Source organism: Phycodurus eques, chromosome 11, assembly GCF_024500275.1.
Source record: "Phycodurus eques isolate BA_2022a chromosome 11, UOR_Pequ_1.1, whole genome shotgun sequence".
NCBI classification, from domain to species: Eukaryota; Metazoa; Chordata; class Actinopteri; order Syngnathiformes; family Syngnathidae; genus Phycodurus; species Phycodurus eques.
Genome location: NC_084535.1, coordinates 10952077 through 10976865, shown reverse-complemented (window position 1 = coordinate 10976865; position 24789 = coordinate 10952077). Strand labels below are relative to the sequence as shown.

Here is a 24789-nt window from a genome sequence, read left to right as displayed (position 1 = left end):
TTGAAACTTAGCACTGTAGAACCGGAAGTGCTCTCAGTCGCGTGACGTGACATGCATGAAGCTGAGAGAACGAGAGAGAGAGAAAAGAACGGCGCAGCGTGACACACCTCCAATCCATATGTAGTAAGAGAGTGAGACTGTGTGAAGCAATGCCTAATATATATGTATTGCCGACAGTTTAACTCTGTAAGCGATCAATTTCATTTCAGTTTCATGAATTCAAACGGGAAAATACTTTTTCAAATTTGAAACAAATCCGGCCCGCATCCCAGTGTTCCACTGGGCAATGTTCTAATAATGACCCAGAAAAGGCTGAGAGCTAACTTAAAAAAAGGCTGTCGGTGGTGAAGTGCGTGCGCAGAGTAGAGTTGCGGTAACCTAAATTGGACATTTGGAATCACAGAGACGTTCTGGGACGTAATTGGTTAGATGAGAAAGATCCCTGCTTGTCCAAGGGCCACCCACTCCGGTGGCTGTTCTATTAACAGCAATGTGGACACACACAAGGATACTTGGGGAAATTAATGTGCGAATTGTGCCAGTACCTAATATAAAAGCCATCTCCTGGAACGTCTTTGAGTACGTTGAAGTCATCCGGCCGATGCTGCACCTTGAATGTGACCGTCTCAGCCGGCTTCAACATCTCCACGTAGACTTCCTCTGCCGTCTTGTCCTTCATATTCACCGAGTTATACTGCAAAATGAGCCAGGGACAAAATAAAAGCAGTGTTATTACTGGTAGTGTGCACTTCTCTGAGAAATCATTTGTGCCATCTTATGTGGGCGACATAAGGTTTCAGCTGAATTAAAGGGGCGTCATATTGATTTTGGCTGCCAGCGAGGAAGAAAGCAAACAGGAGGGAAGCTTGAAGGACAGAAAGGGTGATTGAACTGCATGATGATGCCATGAAGCAGCTCCATTTAGAGGTGGAGGGAGCACACTAGGAATGCTTCATTATTATGATTTGATGTTTCGCACGTACGTCACCCAAGTAGAATAAAAGAACGCTGAGAGGGGAGCTCAATGAAAACTCAAAAGTTATGACAACATTTGCGGAATGCCAGGAGGCAAATTGTCTTTTAAGATATTGCCACTCCAGCTCTTGAACTGGTGTTGGAAATCCACAGTAGACATGATGTTTCAACTCAGAAGACCTTCGAAATTCCAACACCATCCAATCTAGGATGCTGAATTTACACTGAATGGTTCAAGTGACAATTCCAATTTTCTGCTCCCAAGTGACACAATACGATATTGGAAATCTTCCAATGCAAATATATATATATATATATTTTTTTTTAACGTTTAAACTTTGACATTTTGGACTGTTTTAAATGCCAAATCTGCTCACAACTTTCTCACAGAAAATGGCTGTTGCTTGCCGAGAATCACTTTCAAGAAGTTTCCTTTTTTTAGTTCCGTAGTTGTCATTACCATTATTTTTCAGGTATTGTTCTAATTATATTTTTCAGTTATTGTTCTAGAAAACACCACAAGACAAAGTATAGAAGTACAAGGGTTAAAAGAAGCTTTTATCACCAAGCTGTGAAATGTATCTCCACCCTCTACCGCCAGTCAGAATTGATGACAACACGCCATCCCCACCCTCCCTTTTTACATGTAAGTGCACTATAATGAACAAGAACTTTAATAAGATCGCCAGTAACGGACGCCAAATTGCATGTTCACTCTAGACTGCACACGCTGTTAGCAACAAGGGTAAAAGTGGTGGAGACCACGTTTTTTAAAAAAGTTGTTTTTAATTTAGGAAGTGCTGACGGTTTTCACCATGGAACAATTAATGAACTGCGCGGCAATTTAATGGGTTTGGCAGAAGCAATCCTGGTTGCGCTGAGTTAGTTAATTAATGTTTATATCTGTTTGCATGCGCAAACAAGTTTGCGGCAGTTTTTGTATGCACAAACCTTTGGTAAATCAGACCCTTAATTTGTAACAGTTAAGAAATAGCCATACCTCCAGAATGAGGTCGCCAGGAAGCAGGCTGTCAGTCCCTCTGGCAGGACTGTCCTCATCCAGACTGTCTATGTAGACGCCCCGCAGATTTCCTCCACACAAGGTGACTCCCACCTCCACCCCGGGCCGGTGCACCGTCACCAACCTTGCCTCTCCCGGCTTGTTGTTTCCTTCAGAGTGCATTCTGGGAGGCAACAGATACAGATAGTGGCGTGGTGTGACCAATGATAGTTTTGCACTTTACTCCTTTTATGCTCAGGGGAGCAATTGTATTTACCTGGCATAGTTTCGGGGGCTGGTGGTGGGCGTGGTTTGTTTCGAGGATGGCGTGAGGGTGCCCTCGTCCTGTTCGCTGAGCGTATCAACGGCGCAGTGATTTTCCGGAGTGGCGGCGCCGCTGTCCTGCGGTGTTGACTGAGTTCTGACTGGCTCGAGACGGGAGCTGCAACAAAATATTGTCCATTAAAAATAAAAATAAAAAAATAAAAAGACTACAACCAACACGGTTTATTGTGATAAAATATCACATTATCATAATCAGATAAAGTGGGAATGAACGATATGTAGAACACATATTTTGTAGGCTTTATACTTAACACTCAATACAGTATATAGAGCCCTATAGTAGGGCAAGGAAACCTATGGTAACTTGAGCCAAAATGGAAATGCATCTCGTTACATAAGAATATGATAAAGTTCATTTATCTCTGTCCAGTAGGGCAATTCAAAGAGTTAAACGCATAGGATACATACGCAGAAGATCACGTAGGATACTTTTCAAAACTTACTACAAAATCATTGATTGTTTCATATGTAATATTCTGCAAATATATTATTTGCAAATTTCCCACTTGTGGGACTAATAAAGGTTATGTTCCGTTGTAAAAACATTCTATCAAATACTGTATTTCACTCTGTCACTGTGAATCTATGTACACAATTTGCATTTTTTGAATTAAACTACTGAAATTACGTAATTTTTCACAATATTAAAATTCATTGAGATCCAATCTATAAAGTGTGATATCTCCCAGCCAACCAACACGATTGAAGGGTGATGATGACAATGAACATCTAGTAAAAAATAAAATCAAATCTATAATTTATAAGCATATAAATAATATACTGTATATAATTTTGAATATAAAATATATAATATGAATATATTTTTCTTAAATAATCAGAATCCACCTCTTAAGTAGTGAGTAGGCAATTACCGCTTCAAAGCCTTCCTCAGGGTCATTGTGGTTGAAAATGTTAGCATAATGCAAATGCACCAACTTCCCTTACTGCATAAAAAGTAAATCTAAAAAATAAACTGTGGAAAACATTTGGGGCTAGTCAAAATTGAGGTAAAACCGTGGCTGAGGAGGTATAGACACAAGTGTGCTACCTGGAGCGAGAGTGGTTGCCCAGCTGGTACATGTGTGGGTTGTACTGGGCCATGATGGTGATGGTGTCGCACTGCTGGCCAATGATGAGGCGAGCCTGCTGCTCCGTAGCGTTACGCAAGTTGATGCCATTGAACTGATGAGAAGGATTCAATTGGGTTCAAAACGACCAACACTCTATGGGTATATCATGAGGTGTACCGGTGCTATCGGACGACAAAGCTATTTATGTTCTTACTTCCAGTAACTGGTCCCCATACTCCAGTCCTGCCTGGTGGGCGATGCTACCTCCAGTAACTTTAGAGACAAAGATACCACCGTTATCCCCGCTCACAATGGAGATGCCCAGAGGCTCGGCACCTTTATGCACAATGACGTTGCGGGGTTCCTCCAGGTAAGGCCTGCAAGGAAAGCACAAAGTTTCTGAAATATTGCACAAAGGAAGAAAAGGGCCAGGATTGTCAAAGTAGGTGATGTTGATGTTTACTTCCCTAAATTCACATCAAAAGTAGTGCATTTCCTCAAACATTGGCACCAATCCCAGCTGACCTGGACTGGTCACCAGCCAATCACAGGGAACATAAAAAACAACCCACATTCACGCCTATAGAGAATGTAGTCTTCAATGTATCTGCAACATTTGCACAACCAACATTCTCCCAGATGATCGCACTACTCGTCACTTTAAACCGCATACACTCCTTGAAGTCTCGGCGCCCTTTGCACAATGGTCATTGCACCGGACTATTGCGATATTAGTCATTCGAACTGCTCGAAGTGCGAGAGGACTCTGCATCTTTTTGCACAATTGTCAAAAAAAATAAAAATAAAAGTAACAGCATTACCAGATAACTAGCAACCCTTTACTGCTTAGTGACTTTTTTTTTTTGTCAATGTCTTTATGTCTCAAAAGTGTTCTCTGTCTGTTGACTGTCTGTTGTCGTACTAGAGCGGCTCCAACTACCGGAGACAAATTCCTTGTGTGTTTTTTGGACATACTTGGCAAATAAAGATGATTCTGATTCTGAATTACCTAACATGCCTGTTTTAGTTATGATAACCCTTGTACAAAACATTTTCCATATTTAATATTGCCAACATTTGTTGCCATTTTACACAAATGATACGAGTGTACTTGCAGTTTTTTTAACAGAGCCAAATGTACCTTTTTAAAGACTTCGATCAACTTTAAAAACTCTTATGGACTAAATATGACCATTGGTTGTGGTCATTATTGGATGAATATTTCAATATTATCAAACAATTCATATATATCTTTTAATTGGAAATATTTTTTATGCCTTTATTTCTTATACCCCTGAAAAAAATACAACTTTTGTTGTGAGCTGACACGCTTTTCCGTTAAACTGCACTGTGAACTTCATCTTTATAGATTCCTGTGTGTACTGTAACTGAAGCTACACAATGACATCTGTTTTTTTTTCCTGAGGAAAAAAAGGAGGCATCTAACTAAAGTGAGACCTTAATTTTCTCAGGTGGAAAACACATCCAGTGATTATTTGAGGTATGGTGTCTATTAAAGTGGATGTCACCATTTGAGGAAATGCATCAACTACCTGTTTTCCTAAAATGTGTTTGTCAAATTCCTGTTTAGTGACCAGGAGGAAACCCAAAAGGTTGAGAGAGTGGTGTGTATGTGCATTTAATCCTTCAATATGAAGCGGGATTGGCATGAATTTTTTGTGTCTTCATGACAAATGGGCATTGAGCATGGCACACAATTCCATGAAGGAAGATCAGAGGGATGGATTAGCAGCCAGCGACGAGGGCCAAACAGAGTGGCGGACAGACATGACCAAGCCCAAAAGCTCAAGGTTGAGTAATACTAATAATTCCGTTGCAGAACATACACACTGCAGGATCACTAGGCTTCCAGCCAATATACATGCATGCATATTGACAATGTGGACCTCACATGCAATATCTGAGAGGGATTTCCCCCATGTGGAGGAGGACAAGTGCAGACGGAACCAAAACACACAAACGCACACACACTTTTACCCTTGTTGCTAACAGCATGTGCAGTCTCGAGTGAACATATATATGTGTATATATATATATATATATATACACATATATATATATACACACACACACACATATATATATATGGCGCATTATGAAGCGTAAAATACGACAACGGAGACCCTGGACTGCTAAACAACTGAAGCTGTACATCAAGCAAGAATGGGAAAGAATTCCACCATCAAAGCTTCAACAATTAATGTCCTCAGTCCGCAAACGTTTATTGAATGTTGTTAAAAGAAAAGGTCATGTAACACAGTGGTAAACATGACCCTGTCCCATCTTTTTTGGGAAGTGTTGCAGCCATAAAATTCTAAGTTAATGATTATTTGCTAAAAACAATAACGTTTATCAGTTTGAACATTAAATATCTTGTATTTGTAGTGGATTCAATTAAATATAGGTCGAACATGATTTGCAAATCATTGTATTCTGTTTTTATTTAACACAGCGTCCATACTTCATTGGAATTGGGGTTGTATATAAAATGATATAGTACAGTGGTGCCTTGACTTATGAGTTAAATTTGTTCCATGACCATGCTTGCAACTTAAAATACTCACACCTCAAATCGTCTCTCTCCCATTTAAGTTAATAGAAATTAAATTAATCCGTTCCAATGCCCCAAACATAATTAAAAAGAATGTAAAGACTGCGCCTTGGCCACCAGGGGACAGTATAATACATACACATACTAAACTGAGATTTGTTTGACACAGCATCCAAGCTGCAACAATAATATTTTGCATAAAGAATATATGAGTGTGTGAATATTGCTGTATGCTCTGTCTGCATGTACTGCTTCTGCTTCTGTTCAAATATGTTGTTTAAATCTTTGTAATTATATTGCGACATAAATGCTAGTTTGCTGCTTGTAAAGCTTGCTGCCACCATAGCTATGCAAGTCCTTGTACGTTAAATCTTTGCTCGCAACTCAAGACGAAACTCGACAAGCAACAGCTTGTATCTCAAACAACTCATAAGTCAGGTCGGGTTACTCGTAAGTTGAGGTACCACTGTATATTCGAACCAAGTGTATATAACCAGGGCCTTCCTCTCGTGGTGTTCCAATGTAGCATGCAGACGACTTGCAATCTAAAAAAGTAAGCATTCTCTGATTGGTAAAATGCATCATAAAATCTTCTTTTGCATTCCATTTGGGTCTTAGGATTTTCTGCCTCTTTCCACGGCATATGCCCAACAGCAGATAAGCAGGTGAACGACAGGGGCTCGGTTAGAAGGAACTGGGTGGTGGGGTGGGGTGGGGGTGGCCTTTGCCTGGCGATGCATTGCCGGCAGCGCCGTGAGGCAGAACGAACCTGAGGCTCCTGAGAGAGGAGAACCTCGGCCTCGCAGCTAGAGGAATCCTTAGAAAAGATCGGTTACGGTAAAGAGATCTGGAAACGGGACGTGGCGCAAAAGCGGGAGGCAGATAAGAGAGGACGACACACACATCATAGTGAGGCAGTAACACACGTGTGATCACTGAAGGCTGCTGTCGTGCCAAATGAGATAAACAATGTTAAGGACACAAGAGAAGCAAGTGATAAGCACAGGAGACAGCCATACTTAATGTCACTGAGGGGCCACATTAGCACTGAGTGATGGACCTGTTGCTTGGCAACACCTTTGGAATCTTCGAAGAGCATCTCTATGGCAAGCGTTAGAGATTATCCTTGTTATCACCCTCTCCATCACTCACCCTGCTACATCTCTTTTACTCAGCGTAGTCCCACAAAACTGGGCGCTCTAATCAACTTGACAGCAGACTCAAAAACATCAAGAAGCATTAGAGTAGTGCAGACATGCCAACCAGACGGGATTTGACAGCCGCGCGCCTTCATACCTGTCCTTCCTGCGCTCGCTGATTGGCACTGGGCTGACCGAGATGCGAGGTAAAGTGGAAATGGAGCCTTGTGATTGGTTGCTGGCGAAGGACGACGTCTCCAGGTTGAGTGGCGACTGCGGCGGTGTGATGAGGCTGGGGCTGCTGCACTCCGAATGCGAGAGGGAGCCTGCGTTTAAAAGCACATGGGAGGTGAGACAAGCAAATGGAACACTGACACCTTGCATGCAAATACGATGCACAATACATTGTGTGACCACAGTTGTCATGTCACACCACCCTCGACTCACTGGATTTACAACATTACCAAGAAAACCAAACACGGCCAAAAATCTCACTGAACCTCAGCTCTTTTGTTTAGACACACTGCATAAAATCTCCTCATAACCCCACATCTCCCGCCAAAAATGTTCAAGCTCCATGTGGTCTTGTAGAAGCAAAACTTAAGCGTTATCCTCACCTTGATGTTACACTTCCACAAGTGTTCAAATTAGTGCCAGAGTGCAATTTGTCTTCTTGACTGATTTAGGGAAAAAATTTAAATAAAAATTAAGGCCTGCCACTTAAATTTGTCTTCCTTCTTGTATGTGGTCCCACAATTAAACATAGGGAGAGCGAAAATGGCATCGAAAAGGTTAAAAAACATTCATAACAAAATTTAACGTAATCTTTAAGTCTCCTACACTTGACAAAAACAGAAAACGTTCATGCAAATCACAGAATGGACACTGGAAATATTTGTATGAAAAGGACTTCTAGGCCATAAAATAATGAACGTGCCTATTTGAGTATGTTATGGCACATCCTTACACCGCTTTGCATACTAGTTAATTGTGCGCCATTTTTAACCTTGAAGCATCATATCTCGGCACCATCTGAAAGTAAGGACTCTCTGCCGACACTATGATTGTGGCTTGTAGTGAGTGATAATTGTTTCTATTTTTATATATATGCCACCATTCAACGGGACGGAACAGAGTAATACACACATTCTTAATAATTCTCTGACAGTATGAATGTAAACAGTGGCATTATATTGAAGCTACAGTATCTTGTATCGTATTCACATTTCATGCGAAGGATGTTACCCTCATGCGCATGTGAACATGTACCTAATGAATTAGGCCATTTGTACATATTGGTACTTTATTCCATGGTTCGTAGGCGAGTTGGAGCCTATCTCAGCTGACTCTGAGTGAGTACACCATGGACTGGTCGCCAGTCAATCGCAGGGCACATATTGACGAACAAGGATCAAACTCACATTCACACCGAAGGACAATCAGTCTTCAATCAACCTAACATACACGGCTTTGGAGTGTGGGAGGGAAGCCAGAGTACCCAGGAAAAACTTAAGAATGGGAAGAACATGCATCCCCTACACAGGAAGGCATCAGCTAACCCAGCTGCCATGTTTTATTCCCTTGCTGAGAAATATGTTTGGAAGTCAAAACACAAGCAACTTAAACTTGCATTATGTTTGATAGACAATTGGGAGTGATAACGGGGGATTTATTTTGTTAACGTAAAAATGGATTCAGTTTAAACAGCTTCGTGCCCAGAAAGCCTGAAATCATGTAACCTTTTGCTACAGATTTTAAGTGTTTTGATACTTTTTGATAGTAAAGTGCTACTTTACTGATGAGGGCCGTACCTCTGTCTGACCCAAGCATAGATCGAGGGTAGCGGGGAGTAGAAGGGATCTTGATCCTCTCAGCCCGGTACTGGACATTATTATAAGAACCTGCAGTCGAAGTGAGATGACAGAAGAATGAAAGGGGGCAACACCCCAAAACAGAACGTGACAAGCGAGTGTGTAACTTTCACGTGTGCGTGCATGCGTGCCAGACTGACCGAGTCGTGTGCTGGAGGGCAGTGAGTGTGTACCGTGTGACGCTCGGCTGCTTCGTGACGATGAGGATTCGGCGTATTCGCCACCCCGCTTCTGCTGGCTAAGATCCAGGCTCAGGCGACCCTGATGTTGAGGGCTGGCAAAGGGAAAAGGGGGATTAGGCCTTCGGAAATGAAATTATGCATACAATGCTTATACAATTATATGAATATGCAACATATTTCACAGTGAATTAAATTGATGGGCTGACCCAGATCGCCACTGTAAAACATTAAAGCGAACCAACACTAACTGAATTTAATTATATGCTTTTGCCCTTTGCGGAACAGACTCATTTGAAACTATTAGTCATCAGGAGAAGCCAAAGAAGGAACACTGAGAAGACTTGTTGTAAAGCACTTTTAACACAATAAATATGTCCCATTTCAGAAGCTGCATTAGAAGGCTGATGACATCACATGGTGAAGGTTGCCAATCAATTAGGCCTTGTTTTCCTGTTTTTTGGGGGTTTTTTTGTTGGCCCAATCAAAGATCTTTTCTTTTTTCCATATTAGGTTGATGCTACTGGGTAAGCCGGGATGCAGCCCCTGATTTGGGAGAAAGAAACAGGAAGTGGTAGGAAGGAGATTACCTGGTGGGCGCATGCTGGTGACAGATCTGGGAGGCAACTGATGGGCAGTTATTGGTATGAACACGATGGCTGCGCACCGTGTACACGGGATTCCTCATCACGGCTGTCACGGCAGGGCACGGAGACAGACCCCTGTGGGCCGAATCTTAACAAAAGAAAAGATGCCATGTCAAAAAGAGGAACAAGGGGGGGCTGAGTGTGGTTGTATGATGGTGAGGTTTGAGATGAAGTGTTCGAAAAACTCACTGGGTGGGAGGCTGCCGTTGTAGACGGTGGGCACAAAGCCGACGCTGTGCCGATGGGAGCGGCTGGGGGAGGATCGCAGCATGTCCCGAGGCTCTGGTGAATGCTCGTCATTAGAGTAGCTCTGTGACGGATGACAGGATCAGGTTAGTGTTGTCCCCTTTAGGGTAGAAAACACCATTAAGAATTGGGAAGAAACACCACAGCGAAAAAAGACAGCATGACATTGTGGTACCTTAAAATAAACGTTTATCTCCACTGTGAGAGCTTTTGTGCTCCAGGGGCTGTCTACTTCTTGGCTTCCTGGCTGTCTGAGCCCAGGGGAGTGAGTCAGCTCCCAGGCTGGGTGGTAGGTGTTAGTGCAGAACTATCGATCACGCCGACATGCTGGCTCAAAAGGCAAAGTCCTCTGGCACAACTCTGAAGGGGCCGTAAATTCTCACAAAAAAAAAAAAAAAAATGCAGGCTTTGGCCAGCTGGGAGGATGCAAAATGTGTCTCTATTTTGAGGGCCCACACCTCTAAACAACATAGCGTCTCTTTAATAAACAAGTTATTGATCTATCAGAAGGAAGGGGCATGATTCGTTTGAAAGCAGTGATTGACTACACAGTGACAGTTATCTATCTGGGTTTGAATTCACTTAACGGACTAACCTGGAATGCAGGAAGAGTGATGGTCTGTGGCGTCATCCTGCGGCGAAGGGCGGGGGCGGATTTAGGGCGTGGCCTTTTCACTTCAGGCTCCTCGCTTCTGGTTCGCCCAATGTCCTCGTCGCACGATTTCCTAGAGGTCAGGACTTTGCCATCCAGGAAGTAGTGGTTCCCGTTCCTGTCTCGCTCCCGCTCGCCTGTCACCGCAGAGACTGCAGCATCGCCTTTTCCGTCAGACGTGATGGTGCAGTCGGACGCGGAGCTGCTCTGATGTTTGTGTTTGAACTTGAAGGAGTCGCTGCGGGTGGGTGGTGTCGGTGGGGTCGGGGTGGGAGTGGAGGACGAGGATAGGGAGTCTGTCTTTGAGGGCTGGGGGGAGTGCGACACTGTGGCCACCGCTATCTGATTGGCTGCCATGTATTCCAACTTAGAGGAGGGCGTCTCAGGGCGTTTGAAGGTGTCCGCGTCAAAGATGGACTTCCTCTGCTTGGGAGACTTATAGATGGAGAGCTGCGCCGTTGCTGGGACTGGACTGCTGTTACCCAGTGCGACTGACATGCCTCCCACCACCATCTTGGGCCACGTTCCTCCACTGTGCTTCCTGTCCTGGTCCGCTTCCATGGTGAGACAGTCGGGTGCGGAGACGGGGTCGAACGGCAAGGAGGATGGCGCCTTTGAGTAAGGAAAGCACTCATGGAAGGCGCTGGGGCCATAGCGGCCGGTGCACAAGTCGGATGCCGGCTGCAGGCTCGTGGCGTGAAGAGAACCCATGGAGAAGGGTTTGCCCATGTTCCCGTAAAGCTCATCGGGTTCCCCTCGGTGCTTCCTCCTCTCACCGGAGATGCCGCTCGTGCCGCTGCTCCCAATGTCGGGGCAGAAAATGTCTGTCTGCGTTGAGCTGTTGTGTTTCAGGTTGCGGCTGTTCCGAGAGTGGATCTCGGAGAGGTGAATGCGCCCATTGGATTTCTCCGATGAGTCACGCAGACTCTCAAAGATGTTCTGGCCGGATGTACTGTGAGGAAAGAACTGCGAGGCAGAAAGAAAAACATAAATGAAATATAAATGAATTGAATGGCAAGATCATCTAAATTCCTTCATTTCAAGGAAACAAAAGTTAAGATCGTACAAAAGCAAAACAAAAAACGACCTAATTGGTTAAGATTTGAGAAAAACGTGTTGACATTGATCCCAAATGCATTTTCGGTATCAGATCCAAATTAAACTTTTGCCGTCCAAGATAACTCCAAAATCTCACATCATTTGATTGAGATATTTGTTGTAGATTCCTAAAATGTTGATATTTAATCAATGTGTCAATGCTTACGAAATACGTAAGAGCGCACGGTCATCATTTAATCATCCTTTTCAGGCCTCCACAATCAACAGACGTTTGAGCAAAGATCTCTGCCAAGGACAAATAATAATGCCAAATACAGGTGTATTCTACCCTCCCAGCTTAGCTACTGCAATATTGTTTCTTATTACTTTACATTATTATTAATATCTTCAGTATTGGCAGCACGGTGGGTGACTTGTTAGCACATCTGCCTCACAGTTCTGAGGACTTGGGTTCAAGTCCCGGCCTCGCCTGTTCGGAGTTTCCATGTTCTCCTCGTGCCTGCGTGGGTTTTCTCTGGGCACTCCGGTTTCCTCCCACATCCCAAAAACATGTGTGGTAGGATATTTGAGGACTCTAAATTGCCGTAGGTGTGAATGTGGGTGCGAATGGTTGTTTGTTTATATGTGCCCTGCGATTGACTGGCGACCAGTTCAGGGTGTACCCCACCTCTCGCCCTCAGATAGCTGGGATAGGCTCCACCACGCCCGCGACCCTAGTGAGGAGAAGCGGCTCAGACAATGGATGATGAATGGAAACCCCGGTCCTCAGAACTGTGAGGCAGACGCTCTAACCAGTCGTTCACCGTGCCGCTACATTTATATTTAGAAATATTATTTCAAGGTTTTCATATTTGTTATTGCCTTGTAGAAAACCCACTTGTGAGCGCACACGTGTTTGTTATGTTGACAGTGCTGGCTCAGGATCGGAGAGGTAGGTGGAGATCTTAGCTAGTGACATGTATAAGCTCAAGAAACTCGAATGACCCGATTTCAGGCGTTGTCGGCAGAAAAACTGGAACTCTGGATTACGTGGAGATTTTCAATTCATATTTCACTTGTTTACTGAGGCACAACAGAGCCAATATTATATCCCAAATACAAGAAAAAATTGGTTTGGTAAAATATGGCACCTTTAAGCAGCTACCATGTATGCTCCTTTCCAGTCCTGCAGGTCGCAATAAATTTAGAGTCTGCCATATTCTATGAATCGTAATTTCCCATCTATTTTCTATAGCGCTTGTTGTCCTCATTTGGGTGGAGGGTGAGCTGGAACCTATCCAAGCTGAGTTTGAACAACAAGCGGGGTACACCCTGGACTGGTCGACAGCCAATCGTAGGGCACATACGTGTAGAGAAACAACCATTCACATCATTCACATCAATGGGCTATTTAGTCTTTACTGAACCTAACATGCATGTTTTTTAAATTTGGGGGGGACGCTGGAGTATCTGGAGAATAGCACAAGCACAGGGAGAACATTAAACTAGAAGGCGAGAGCTGAGAGTCAAACTCAGAACTTCCTTACTGTGATGCAAATGTGTTACACTACATCACAATGCTGCCTAAATTAGAATTTTAACTATGAAAAATAAATTCTTGGATGAATATCAAAATGTAATGGTGTCTTTCTTTGACCACAAAACAACTTGGTGCTTAGTGGAAGTAACAATGAAAATGGATGAACCCCTATTATCAAAAAATGCTTCAAATAAAAGGTTGTACTTTTCACCAGACCCACTTAGTAAACTGCAATGTAGGGCAAGAAAAAAAGTAGGAAGAATATTCTTTGAAGGTGGCAGGAAAAGAAGCCAAAAAGAAGCTCAGAGAGAGCGTGTGGCCCACCTTCATTAGAGAGAGGCTGAGAGACTCCCTGCAGTTCTTCAACAAGGCCTCGCACTCTGTCACAGACTTGTTATCCAGAGCGATGCCGTTTATCTGGGGAGAGGAGACGACAGAAATAAGGACAGGTCCTTCTTCGTAAAGGCGGTGCACTTTTTGGGGTGATTTTCCCCTGTCAGGTGTGTCTTTGTTGTGGATGACAGCGTGGCTGAAAGAGATGCAACGCGGGTGACACAGCAATGCCTGGGGCTTGAAAGGCACAGAAGAGAACTCTTTGTCAGCGGCGGTCGGGGGGGGGAGAGCAAAGGAAATCTAGGCCAGCACTTTTCAGCGCGTAGGGCCATCACGCCGCAATCTTCCCATTTCCATCACAATGGGATTGACTTGAGAGGGATTGTAGAAATAGACGGTCAGAGATAAGAAATAGCAAGGGTGGATTTCATCAAACCAAGATTAAAATGGGTCTGAGCAAGGAGATGAATACATTTTTATCAGGCAGTGAAAAGTATCTCTGGCTTCCGGGCATAAGGGTCCGACATTCAAGCGTTTTTTTCTGTCCGTGAATCGGCCATCTTTTTACAAACAATTACTGTAAGTTTTGTACAATTGAGACAGAACGGGACACGCTGTGACCAACATTAACTGAAGCAAGATCAAATATGAAACCTTCAATATTGCCAGATTGTAAATCTGACTGGTGCAATAAAGACATGTGTTAAACTGAATTTCTTGTTTTTGTTATTTTTGCCTGCACCTTTAATTTTTCTGACTTTAAATGTGACTGTGTTAATATTTTTTTTTTATTTAACATGTTAACATTTTTACTCCATTGTTTGTGTTGGCACCATTAATGCCATGACTGTTGATAAGGCTGTTGCAACCAAGCAATGTCCCTGCAAATGACCAAAATCACTACACTGATGCCTTGAGATACAAGTGACCTGACTCACGAGTTGTTCACGTTACGAGCCTTCGTTCTGCTGATTTGTTTTCTTTGACGCACAAACAAACATTTGAGAGATGCAGTGAACTCAAATCACTTCACAACAAGCAGCACTTTGGTAAATAGTGAAGAATTCTAATAAAATAAAGGATGATTTGAGATCCAAGCATTCTGAGTTACGAGCGTGGTCACTGAACAAACTAAACTTGTATCTAAAGGCACCACTGCATTTATCTTATTTATTAGTGCTCCTGTATTTGCTGAATACCCTCCTAAACAGTGAGCATGTCCTTCTGAGTGTAAAAGTACTGTGTAGTTTCATGGTGTGTGAATTAACATTGTCCATTTGCTTGCGAGGCAAAGCTCCATTCTTGACAATCTCACCTATGTATAGAGTTGGGCATCGAGAATCGAGAACCGATTGAAACTGGGACTAACATTCCAGTTCTCCCGGAATCGTTCAAATTAAAAGATTTCGGTTCCCAGTTTCAATGCCTACAGTCCTACAGTGCTGCGGGCTGCGAAGAAAATGTATGTAATTTGGACACCCTTTATTTAAACCATGCAAACGTTTTTGACCCAGCCCCCTAAAAGAATTGGAATCGAGAATCGTTTGGAACCGGAATCGCTAAAATTCAAGCAATGCCCAAACCTACCTATGTATTGTGTGTGTGTCTGTGTGTGTGTGTGTGTGTGTGAGTGAGTGTGTGTGTGAGCATGTGTGAGCGTGAGTGTGTGTGTGTGTGTGTGAGTGTGAGCAAAAGAAGAATCAAAAGAAGAATTTCCTAATTTTTTCCCTCTCACTACTTTCCATACTCAACAGAATCCCACTTTATCTGAGTTCTGTGGATTGGAATGGAATAAAGCCTGGATTAGAAAGCTCAAAGGAACCTGAGCGAGATGCTGTGCGATAGATGTGACAGAAGGCAGCATATACTTAAAGACAAAGGTCTTTGTGAAAAGTTTGTGTTTAACTCACAGCGATCAGTCTGTCTCCAACAGTTAGTGTGCCCTCTCTGGCTGCTGGACTGCCTTGGACCACTGTTGTGACGAACACGCCGTTCTCCAGACCTATCCCGCTGTCTGGAACAAAGAGAAAATAACAATAAAGTACTCATGGAATCTATATTGTCTTTTAAAATGGAACGCAATAGTTAATGCCTTTTGAAAGTAATTAGTTGTATTACGATATTAGTCTCTTTGTGAATTGTAATGCATACTATTTTTCTGTGTGACTTTTCAGTTACTTTCAGTATAACAACGGTGGGATTCTTAGGTCCAGTTAAATTAGCCATTGGGGGCTTCTCGCACACGCCCTTGAGTTGCAGTCTGGACGCAGGGTGTGAACATCACTTAAAACAATATCTCTCCAAAACAGATTGCAAATTGTGATCATTAAAACTACTATTAATCTTTTCAACAAAATCTATCACTGATTACTTCTTTTTAAATCCATACATTTAAGGAAAACTGCCCAATGATAGCTGGGATAGGCTCCAGCACGCCCACGACCCTAATGAGGAGAAGCGGCTCAGAAAATGGATGGATGGATGAATAACTAATAGTGATCTCTACAGCTATATATATTTTCACTTTCAGTTCTCCCGGGTTATGGGCACCCATCACGACCAGTTGATGCTGCTGCTGTAATGAATGACACGTAGATGGCCCAATGATTGAATGTGTAGGATCAAAATGAAAGCCAATGACATTACATTTAGAACATGCAGATAGGTGCGACTTAAAAAGAAACGCAAGCCAAAACGAGGTTTAAACTGATGATTTTTTTTTCTTTTTAAATTATCCCCTTTTATAGGTCCCAATAATTGGACAAATTTGGAGAAAAGACAATGACAGAACTACATTAATACAGTATAACAACTCATGACATCCAACACTGTATTGAATAAACAACACCAGGAAGTAATATATTAGCCTCGGTATACCTTTGTGCCCCATGAGGTTGATGTGAACGGGAGTGAGCAGTCTTCCCCCAAGAGACTTTCTCCTCCGTACCACCATGTTGATGAGCCCGCCAACGTTGAGGACCGCCTTCATCACTTGCTTCCTGTCCTTGTTGGTCAGGTCGATGTCGTTCATCTTCAGTAACCAGTCATTCACCCTAGAAGCGCAAAGGAAGTCATGAAGTCTTACAGGACGTCAACAGGAAGCTACCAGATTTGACTGCTCACCTTAACCTTCCGTCTGCAATACTTCCTTTGTCCACCCGTGTCACAAATATTCCACAGTCTCCCGGTAAATATGGATCGTTTACCCCTTCAGCAATATCAAACCCAAGCGCCTTCAAGTCCATGTCGTCCTGTAAATATAATGACATCAGTAATTGTCAATAACTATCAAATACAACTATTAAGACAAGTTAAACATTATAATACAACTAGAATAAAGTACTACTCATCCTTTCAAGATGCTTGACACACTTAATTGAGAGCACATTAGGTGATTGCAGAGCCACACTATCACCTGGTCGCATTTTATAGGGAGTACATAGGAGGTATGGCATCTTGAACTTTGTTACTGTTTCATCAGTTTTAAGCTTTTAAGTAATTGTATGATAATCATGGCATCTGCTTAAAAAAACATATGTACTGTAATTTCTTGTGTATAATGCGCACCCCACCATCCCCCAAATTGTCTAAAGTCAATAGTGCACATTATACATAGGTATAGGGCAAAATGGAAAAAAAAACATCCACATTCTATAAATGTATGCCGCCATCTAGAGGTTATGAAAATGCTGTACACTTTCATTCCAATATGCCACCGCCACCTAGAGGTTATGAGAAAGGTGTACAATTTCCTTCTAATATGCCACCGCCACATAAAGGTTATGAACAAGGTGTAGCCTACACTTTCATTCCAATATGACAGGGGTATGTATGACTGCATATACAGTGGGTACAGAAAGTATTCAGACCCCCTTAAATGTTTTACTCTTTGTTATATTGCAGCCATTTGCTAAAATCATTTGAGTTCATTTGTTTCCCCCATTAACGTAAACTCAGCATCCCATATTGACAGAAAAAATGAATTGTTGAAGTTTTTGCAGATTTATTAAAAAAAGAAAAGCTGAAATATAACACAGCCATAAGTATTCAGACCCTTTGCTCAGTATTTAGTAGAAGCACCATTTTGAGCTAATACAGCCATGAGTCTTTTTGGGAATGTTGAAACAAGTTTTTCACGCCTGGATTTGGGGATCCTCTGCCATTCCTCCTTGCAGATCCTCTCCAGTTCTGTGAGGTTGGATGGTGGAAGTTGGTGGAGAGCCATTTTCAGGTCTCTCCAGAGACGCTCAATTGGGTTAAAGTCAGGGCTCAGGCTGGGCCATTCAAGAACAGTCACTGGGTAGTTCTGAAGCCACTCCATTATTTTAGCTGTGTGCTTAGGGTCATTGTCTTGTTGGAAGGTGAATCTCCGCCCTAGTCTGAGGTCCTGAGCACTCTGGAGAAGATTTTCGTCCAGGATATCCCTGTACTTGGCATTATTCATCTTACCTTCGATTGCAACCAGTCCCTGTCCCTGCAGCTGTTGGGACTGTATTGGACAGGTGATGAGCAGAATTTTTTACACACACATACCGCTTAGAATTAAGGCCAAAAAGTTCTATCTTGGTCTCATCAGACCAGAGAATTTTATTTCTCACCATCTTGGAGTCCTTCAGGTGTTTTTTTTTTTTTTTTTTTTAAATCAAACTCCATGCAGGCTTTCATGTCTTGCACGGAGGAGAGGCTTCTGTCGGGCCACTCTGCCATAAAGCCCGACTGTGGGAGGGCTGCAGTGATGGTTGACTTTGTAGAACTTTCTCCAATCTCCCAACTGCATCTCTGGAGCTCGGCCACAGTGATCTTTGGGTTCTTCTTTACCTCTCTCGCCAAGGCTCTTCTCACCCGATTGGTCAGTTTGCCGGACGGCCAGCTCTAGGAAGGGTTCTGGTCGTCCCAAACGTCTTCCATTTAAGGATTATGGAGGCCACTGTGCTCTTAGCAGTGATGCTGGTAACGCCTTACTCCAAAATTCCGCCATTTTGAGTAATGAGCAAAGTAACGTGTTACTTTCCCCGGGAGAGTAATCAGACTACAGTTACCTTTTCAAACCAACAATAGTTACTTTTGAGTGTCTCTCATTAAGTACTGATTTGTGGCTGCTGGTCATTAAAAATAAATAAATAAATAAATAATAATCGCACTCCAGTCATTCAATTGCATTTAACCAATCATGAAGACTGCTGTTTTCTCAATAAGCAGAAGAAAGCGATTGGGAGGTGATTGTTGATTCTACAATGCACAGTGACGGACGGTGCAGTACCATAAAAGTGCAAAGAAACGCACGGTTTCACTATCACCACACTGCGATTGGCTGGCAACCAGTTCAGGGTGTACCCCGCTTCCTGCCCGATGATAGCTGGGATAGGCTCCAGCTCCAGTGTGTGTGTGTATCCCCCCAATATCAAACCACCACTCACTTTCACGATTACGTACACGCACGCGCGCACACACACACACACACACACACACAATTGCCTTCATGGACCACAATCGGCAGCCATCTATCTATCAGTTAAGATTTGAGAAGTTTACTAAGAATGTTGTGCTTGTTTACATTTAGGTACTTGCTGTACTGTGTTGTCATGTCAAATCTGCACTAAGTTGCTGATTTAATGTGGCTTCAACTACACAAATATTTAAGTTCTTGGTTCATATTGATGACATCGTTCTGTAACGTGTGGGGCGTACATTACGGAGTTATGGGTACAGTTAAGCTCATGCTTTTTTGTACTGTGGATAAGTGATATTCCAGCCACTAGGCAGAAGCTGAAAGTAACTACAAAGTTACTTTTTCCTAACTTAGTTACTTTTGAAATCAAGTAATCAGTAAAGTAACTAAGCAGAAGAAATCATCAAAAGAAATAAAAAAATCATCTTACAAATTCTATCTGGGTAATCAAACATATGAGCACAACTGTGTGTTTTCTCATTTACTAAATAAAGGTAGGGCTGTGAATTTCAAAATCAGAGCAAGTAAATAAAAAAGAAAGTATTATGTGCTCTCAGTGACTGTTTGTCTCAATGTCTTTATGTCTCAAAAGTGTTCTCTGTCAATTGACTGTCGCTTGTCATACTAGAGCGGCTCCAATTACCGGAGACAAATTCCTTGTGTGTTTTTTGGACATACTTGACAAAGATTATTCTGATTCTGAGGATTGGCGTTCAATCCCCGGCCCGGCCTGTGTGGAGTTCGCATGTTCTCCCTGTGCCTGCGTGGGTTTTCTCCAGGCACTCCGGTTTCCTCCCACATCCCAAAAACATGCATGGTAGGTTCATTGACAACTCTAAATTGCCCGTAGGTGTGAATGTGAGTGTGAATGGTTGTTTGTTTGTATGTGCCCTGCGATTGGCTGGCATCCAGTTCAGGATGTACCCCGCCTCCTGCCCGATGATAGCTGGGATAGGCTCCAGCACACCCGTGAGCCTTGTGAGGAGAAGTGGCTCAGAAAATGGAAAAACTAACAAAATACAGATAATCATGTTTTGATCATATGGGTAGAAACAAAATCATGCATTGTAAAAATGCATTGTACATAGGTAGAAGGGTTTTCCAGAATTTTGAGGTCAACTTTGGGTGTGCGTATTATACATGGGTGTGCATTATACACGAGAAATTACAGTAATTGATATTTAATTAAGTGCTCATTTTGTCCTGAGAAGCTTCAACTTCTTCTAAGTCAAACACTTCCAGTTCAATTGTTATCGTCACACTTTTCCCTTTATCCGTCACTAGTAACATTTTGTGATGGCATAAAGAAAGCCAAAGAAATAAAACACCTGTTTTGTTAATTCTTCACAAGTGGATTTCTAAGATGTTGATGGTTTGAACGCTAGTTTTGTTTGACTTTTGAGGTATCTTTCTACAACATGTTGGACTTTTGGGGCATTGACCTTGCCATTTTCACAGGAGAGGAAGTCCTTGTTATACAGCCATCCCAACATACACGGTTTTGAGGTTACAGGCGGCACGCAATGAACTTGCTTGCACAACGGCGTAAGAATAGTCGTCAAGGAGCACAAAAAGGCCAACTCTGTGTGATTGTTTTGTAATTAATGGACAGGATTAGTTTTTTTCCATACAAATATTTACAGTAATTATGACTTTACTCTTGTGTTAGCATAGGTTAGTGATAGAATATGGCGCGCTGTGACTTGCTTACAAGTACGGTACTCCGCCATTAATTGAGGAACCATTGACCTGTATTTGGAAATAAAAAAAGCCTCTGAATTTATTCCAAACTGGTCGCTGCTCTTACCCTGTCCTTCTCAAATTCCACCACCTCAGTCTCCCACTCAAGGGAGTCTGTGTCAATGGCCGAGTCGTGAGAGCTGTGGGCCATGAGCTGACAGAAGCGGGCCTCCTTCTCCAGCTGTCCCTCCATTTTCTCCCTTTATGAACCAACACACAGTCAGAGGTCAGCCAGTGGAGGATAAAAATAGACATCAGCTATATTTTGTGTGTGTACTGTTCCCTCGCTATATTGCAGTTCACTTATTGCGGATTCAGTGCATAACGGATTTTTAAAAATCATATTCATATTGCTGATAATTACATATTTTTTAAATTGCTGTGTTAATCTAGGCATTTTTTTTTTAGCTAAATCATGGAAAAAACAAATGACAATTTATTGAAACACAGATTACACGGAATGAAACACCTGTACAGTACAATACAAATGTTCCGTTGTGCTGAGCGCTGATAATTCAGAATGTCTCTGAACGCATCGCTTCTCCGTGCCTGTGGGGAAGCCGAGAGAGATTTTGTTGACGGTGTAAGTTTCACGGTAACGGTGTTTCGTTACGTTATCGAAAAATGTGAGATAAATGGACTGGCGTCTCGCTGTTTATCATTGGAAGACGTTACAATACTTTATGTCAAGCCCTACAATGCCGCCCAAACAAGGTACATCCTGGTTGGCAGTTAGCGGCAGAGCAAGATGCTAGCAGTAGCAGCTATCTCGCAGTAAAGATGGAATTTCTCGACCAGTTGAATAAAAGACAGACCGGCACAAGGTTTATGCCTGTCGGTAGCCATTATGGCATAAATGAATCTTCGGTCCGCTTCATAAATTAAGGACGAAAATAATATCTGGGAGACAGCCGCAATGCTCTTTCCGCAGTACAATCGACATCAACTTTTATGGTGAGTACCTTCATTTTAAATGTTAATATGTATGTTTAAGAGTATTAGAAGTGTGTAATGGAAAAGTAAATATTCCTGAGTTAATAAGAGTCATGGAAACAATAATTGTGGGACTGAAGAGAGTCATACAACTTAAAAAATCTGTAAAAAAAAAAATATAATAATAATAATAAAATATGGATGCTACATCGCGGAATTCACTTATTGCGGGGGTGGTCCGGAACCTAACCCCCGCGATAAGCGAGGGATCACTGTATTACAGAACATGTAATCACATGTTAAAAGATTTGTGTTTTGTTTTTGTGGAAATGGGTTTCTGCTTTGTCATTAAGGAAATCAAATGCATACTCAAACCAAAAATCCTCTTTCTGACGGATGCCTTGGGGGTATCACCTTTAAAACACCAAACTGCAAACAGTCTTTGTTATTCACACTACAGGCAGCAGAGGGAGCTTTTACATGCCATATGGACATTCACAGGCAGAAAGAGGACAAATACTGTCCAACTGTTGTGTTTCAGGATTACATTTTTAATCTAGGCATGTGCGAATGCCGCCAGATAAATGAGTGCGCGCTCTCATGCATCTGAAGGCACAATATTAGAGCTTACACCCAGCCTCACGCAAGACACAACATGAATACAACAAACGCAGTCGCACGAAAGGATCGGGAGAGGTCATATTGTTCTGTCCTCGCTCAAACTGAGGAGGATTTTGCTTGGGTTGTCGAGTCTATAAGCTTTTCCACCATTTTCCCATATTAAGTGAACACAAGGACATGAAACCCACTTAATCTCTTTGAGCTCTCGCAAAGCGTCGTTCTTCTGCTTCCTCATGTCGTCCAGATTCCGCAGCGCGTCTGCGAGATCGCTGACCGCCCGGTCTCGCTCCCGACGCAGGTTGTCACACAGCGTCCTGTGGATGCAGAGAAGGGTGACTGTGTATCATCTGGTAAGCCTTCATAACAACTCGTAGCTCACAGTGGACGCACCTGATGCTCTCTCTTTCTGCGACGATTTTGTCCCGCTCTTGGAAGGCCCAGTCCCGACGACATTTGGCCACCTCAGTCTCCTGTGTGGCCTCCTTCAGCTCCTGGGACATGGCCTCATACTGTTTCCGAAGCATCTCAATCTCCTTATTGGCCCGCTCCATGTCGAGTGTGGCCGAATCCTGTTTCTGCACGAGAACATTTCATGAGTGGGCCATATGTCACATTCCTTGTTGACTTCTTATATTTTAAGTAAACAAGCATTGGTGATGAGATTTGGTACAACTTGAGCAATCCAGTGAAGTCCAATATTAGAGCTATATGCAAAATGTGGCTTTTACAAAGATAATAATGCTCCATTTTGATGATCACTGTTAAGGAGGTATTCATTTAACAGTATGTTTTATTGTTGGTGAAAATTTCTGATGATAATAATCCTAGCAATCTCTATGTTCCTGTCTACATTTTCACAAAAAAAACTACTGCTATCATCAAACAGAAGATGCCTTTTTTTGCCAAATCGCAAAATGATAAATTCAGGTGTGTCAGACACACTGTGGGCAACATCAAAGTTATATTTTGTGAGACCTTAACTCTGAAACCATAAAAATGCATACGCCTCTTCACCAAATTCTATTACCGATTTATTCTTGTATTTTTTTTTTTTTTATAAACAAACTGTTTGAGTAACCAATACAACCATTTAGTTCCTCTTCGGCTGTCTTTTAGTCAGATTTAAAATGTTGTAAGTCAGGTGTTCCGCAAAAACAAACAATATTTTACACATTTCATACTTTTTTCAAGTGGATCAACAAGCAAGCACAACTCCAATAAATCAAATTTCTCATTCTGGAAAATAATTGACTAAAATAATTGTCTGGTTTACTTCATTTTTCACTATTACCAACTTCAAAGGCTCATCCCAAATGCATCCTCGAGGAAAATATTAAGTACAATATTTTTGTGTTTTTATTGGCCATTTCTGAATTTTAAGTTAGTTCATTCTGTTTTGTGACATAATCCCTAACATCTCTCCATCGCTTAATACATTTAACATTAACATCCGTAAACTAATTAGATAATTGTAGTTGCGTTTCCTAATTCATACAAGATGTACTCGCGGATCAACTATTGTCGCCGATATTACGTGTGCATCGTGGTTCCGCTGGGACCACAACCAGGGCCACGACCTGCTGCACCTCAAAGCGAAAATACAAAGGAATGGAAGACGTTGTGTGAGGTCATGTGACTTTCTTGTGTCGTTTGACTGGTGAACTAGACGTAATGTCACCAGCGCTTAAATTGCATTGGAGCAAACAGCGCCCAATGCGAAAGTCGAAGTCGTAGTCTCGCGCGCAAAATAGTTGATAAATAAGCAATAATTGATAAATAAAAGTAGCGAGCGACATTTACATCATTTTAAGGGAGTAAAAGCAGCTCCTGAGCGCACAGACGGAACCTAAGGCCAATGCGCTCACATATTAGTCCGCCGCGTAGTAATATTCACAATTACATCTGTGTGCGGATGGTGGATGTGTGGAATGGATCAAGCTGCCAGCGTTCAAGAAGTACAAAACAGTCTATGACGACAGCGACGGTGGACCCCACCCCAACGAAAAACTCATTGGATCTATACAATTCACGTAAATGGCCTATTTTGAGTTTAAAGTGGCGAATTTCGCCAAAAGGCGACTGATTTGCATGTATAAGTCTATCACTAAGCTAACTCAGGAGTAAAAGGCATAAATACAGGAAATAGTTGTTCAAAAACTCTTAAGACAATTAAGAGGTTGTATTTGTCTGATATTTACATTTATTTGATTATCTTAAACATTAAAGTGGGGAAACTATGCAAAAATATAAGAATTTGAGATGGGGGCCAATACTTTTTCACAGCACTGTATGCCAGTACTGTAATCAGAGGACCCCTGGTCATGAAATCCTAGATGTCTGATCACCTTCACTAAAAAGCCTCAAACATGTCATCCAATCCAAGTTAAAAGTTCAAATGTAACCAAGACAGGGAATCTAGCGGGGTGACAGCGCTGCAAC

The 24789-nt window shown here is 42.3% G+C and overlaps 1 protein-coding gene across 4 annotated transcripts in view; it reads right to left on the bottom strand.

Moving 5' to 3' along the window:
- The window catches only part of dlg5a (discs, large homolog 5a (Drosophila)), a 76327-nt gene that overhangs the window by 10623 nt on the left and 40915 nt on the right, over positions 1-24789 (bottom strand). The window contains exons 9-27 of one of the 4 annotated variants that reach the window (XM_061689853.1): positions 22741-22925; positions 22539-22664; positions 20864-20996; positions 16731-16858; positions 16485-16660; positions 15518-15621; positions 13599-13691; positions 10640-11662; positions 9988-10108; positions 9742-9886; positions 9113-9246; positions 8913-9002; positions 7259-7427; positions 6732-6809; positions 3605-3767; positions 3369-3502; positions 2253-2417; positions 1976-2159; positions 546-694 (exon numbers count right to left, since the gene is read on the bottom strand). In XM_061689853.1, coding sequence (XP_061545837.1) covers positions 546-694; positions 1976-2159; positions 2253-2417; positions 3369-3502; positions 3605-3767; positions 6732-6809; positions 7259-7427; positions 8913-9002; positions 9113-9246; positions 9742-9886; positions 9988-10108; positions 10640-11662; positions 13599-13691; positions 15518-15621; positions 16485-16660; positions 16731-16858; positions 20864-20996; positions 22539-22664; positions 22741-22925 — 3500 coding nt within the window. The remainder of the gene's footprint in view (positions 1-545; positions 695-1975; positions 2160-2252; positions 2418-3368; positions 3503-3604; positions 3768-6731; positions 6810-7258; positions 7428-8912; positions 9003-9112; positions 9247-9741; positions 9887-9987; positions 10109-10639; positions 11663-13598; positions 13692-15517; positions 15622-16484; positions 16661-16730; positions 16859-20863; positions 20997-22538; positions 22665-22740; positions 22926-24789) is intronic. The other 3 variants (XM_061689854.1, XM_061689856.1, XM_061689857.1) reach the window with 3 other exon arrangements.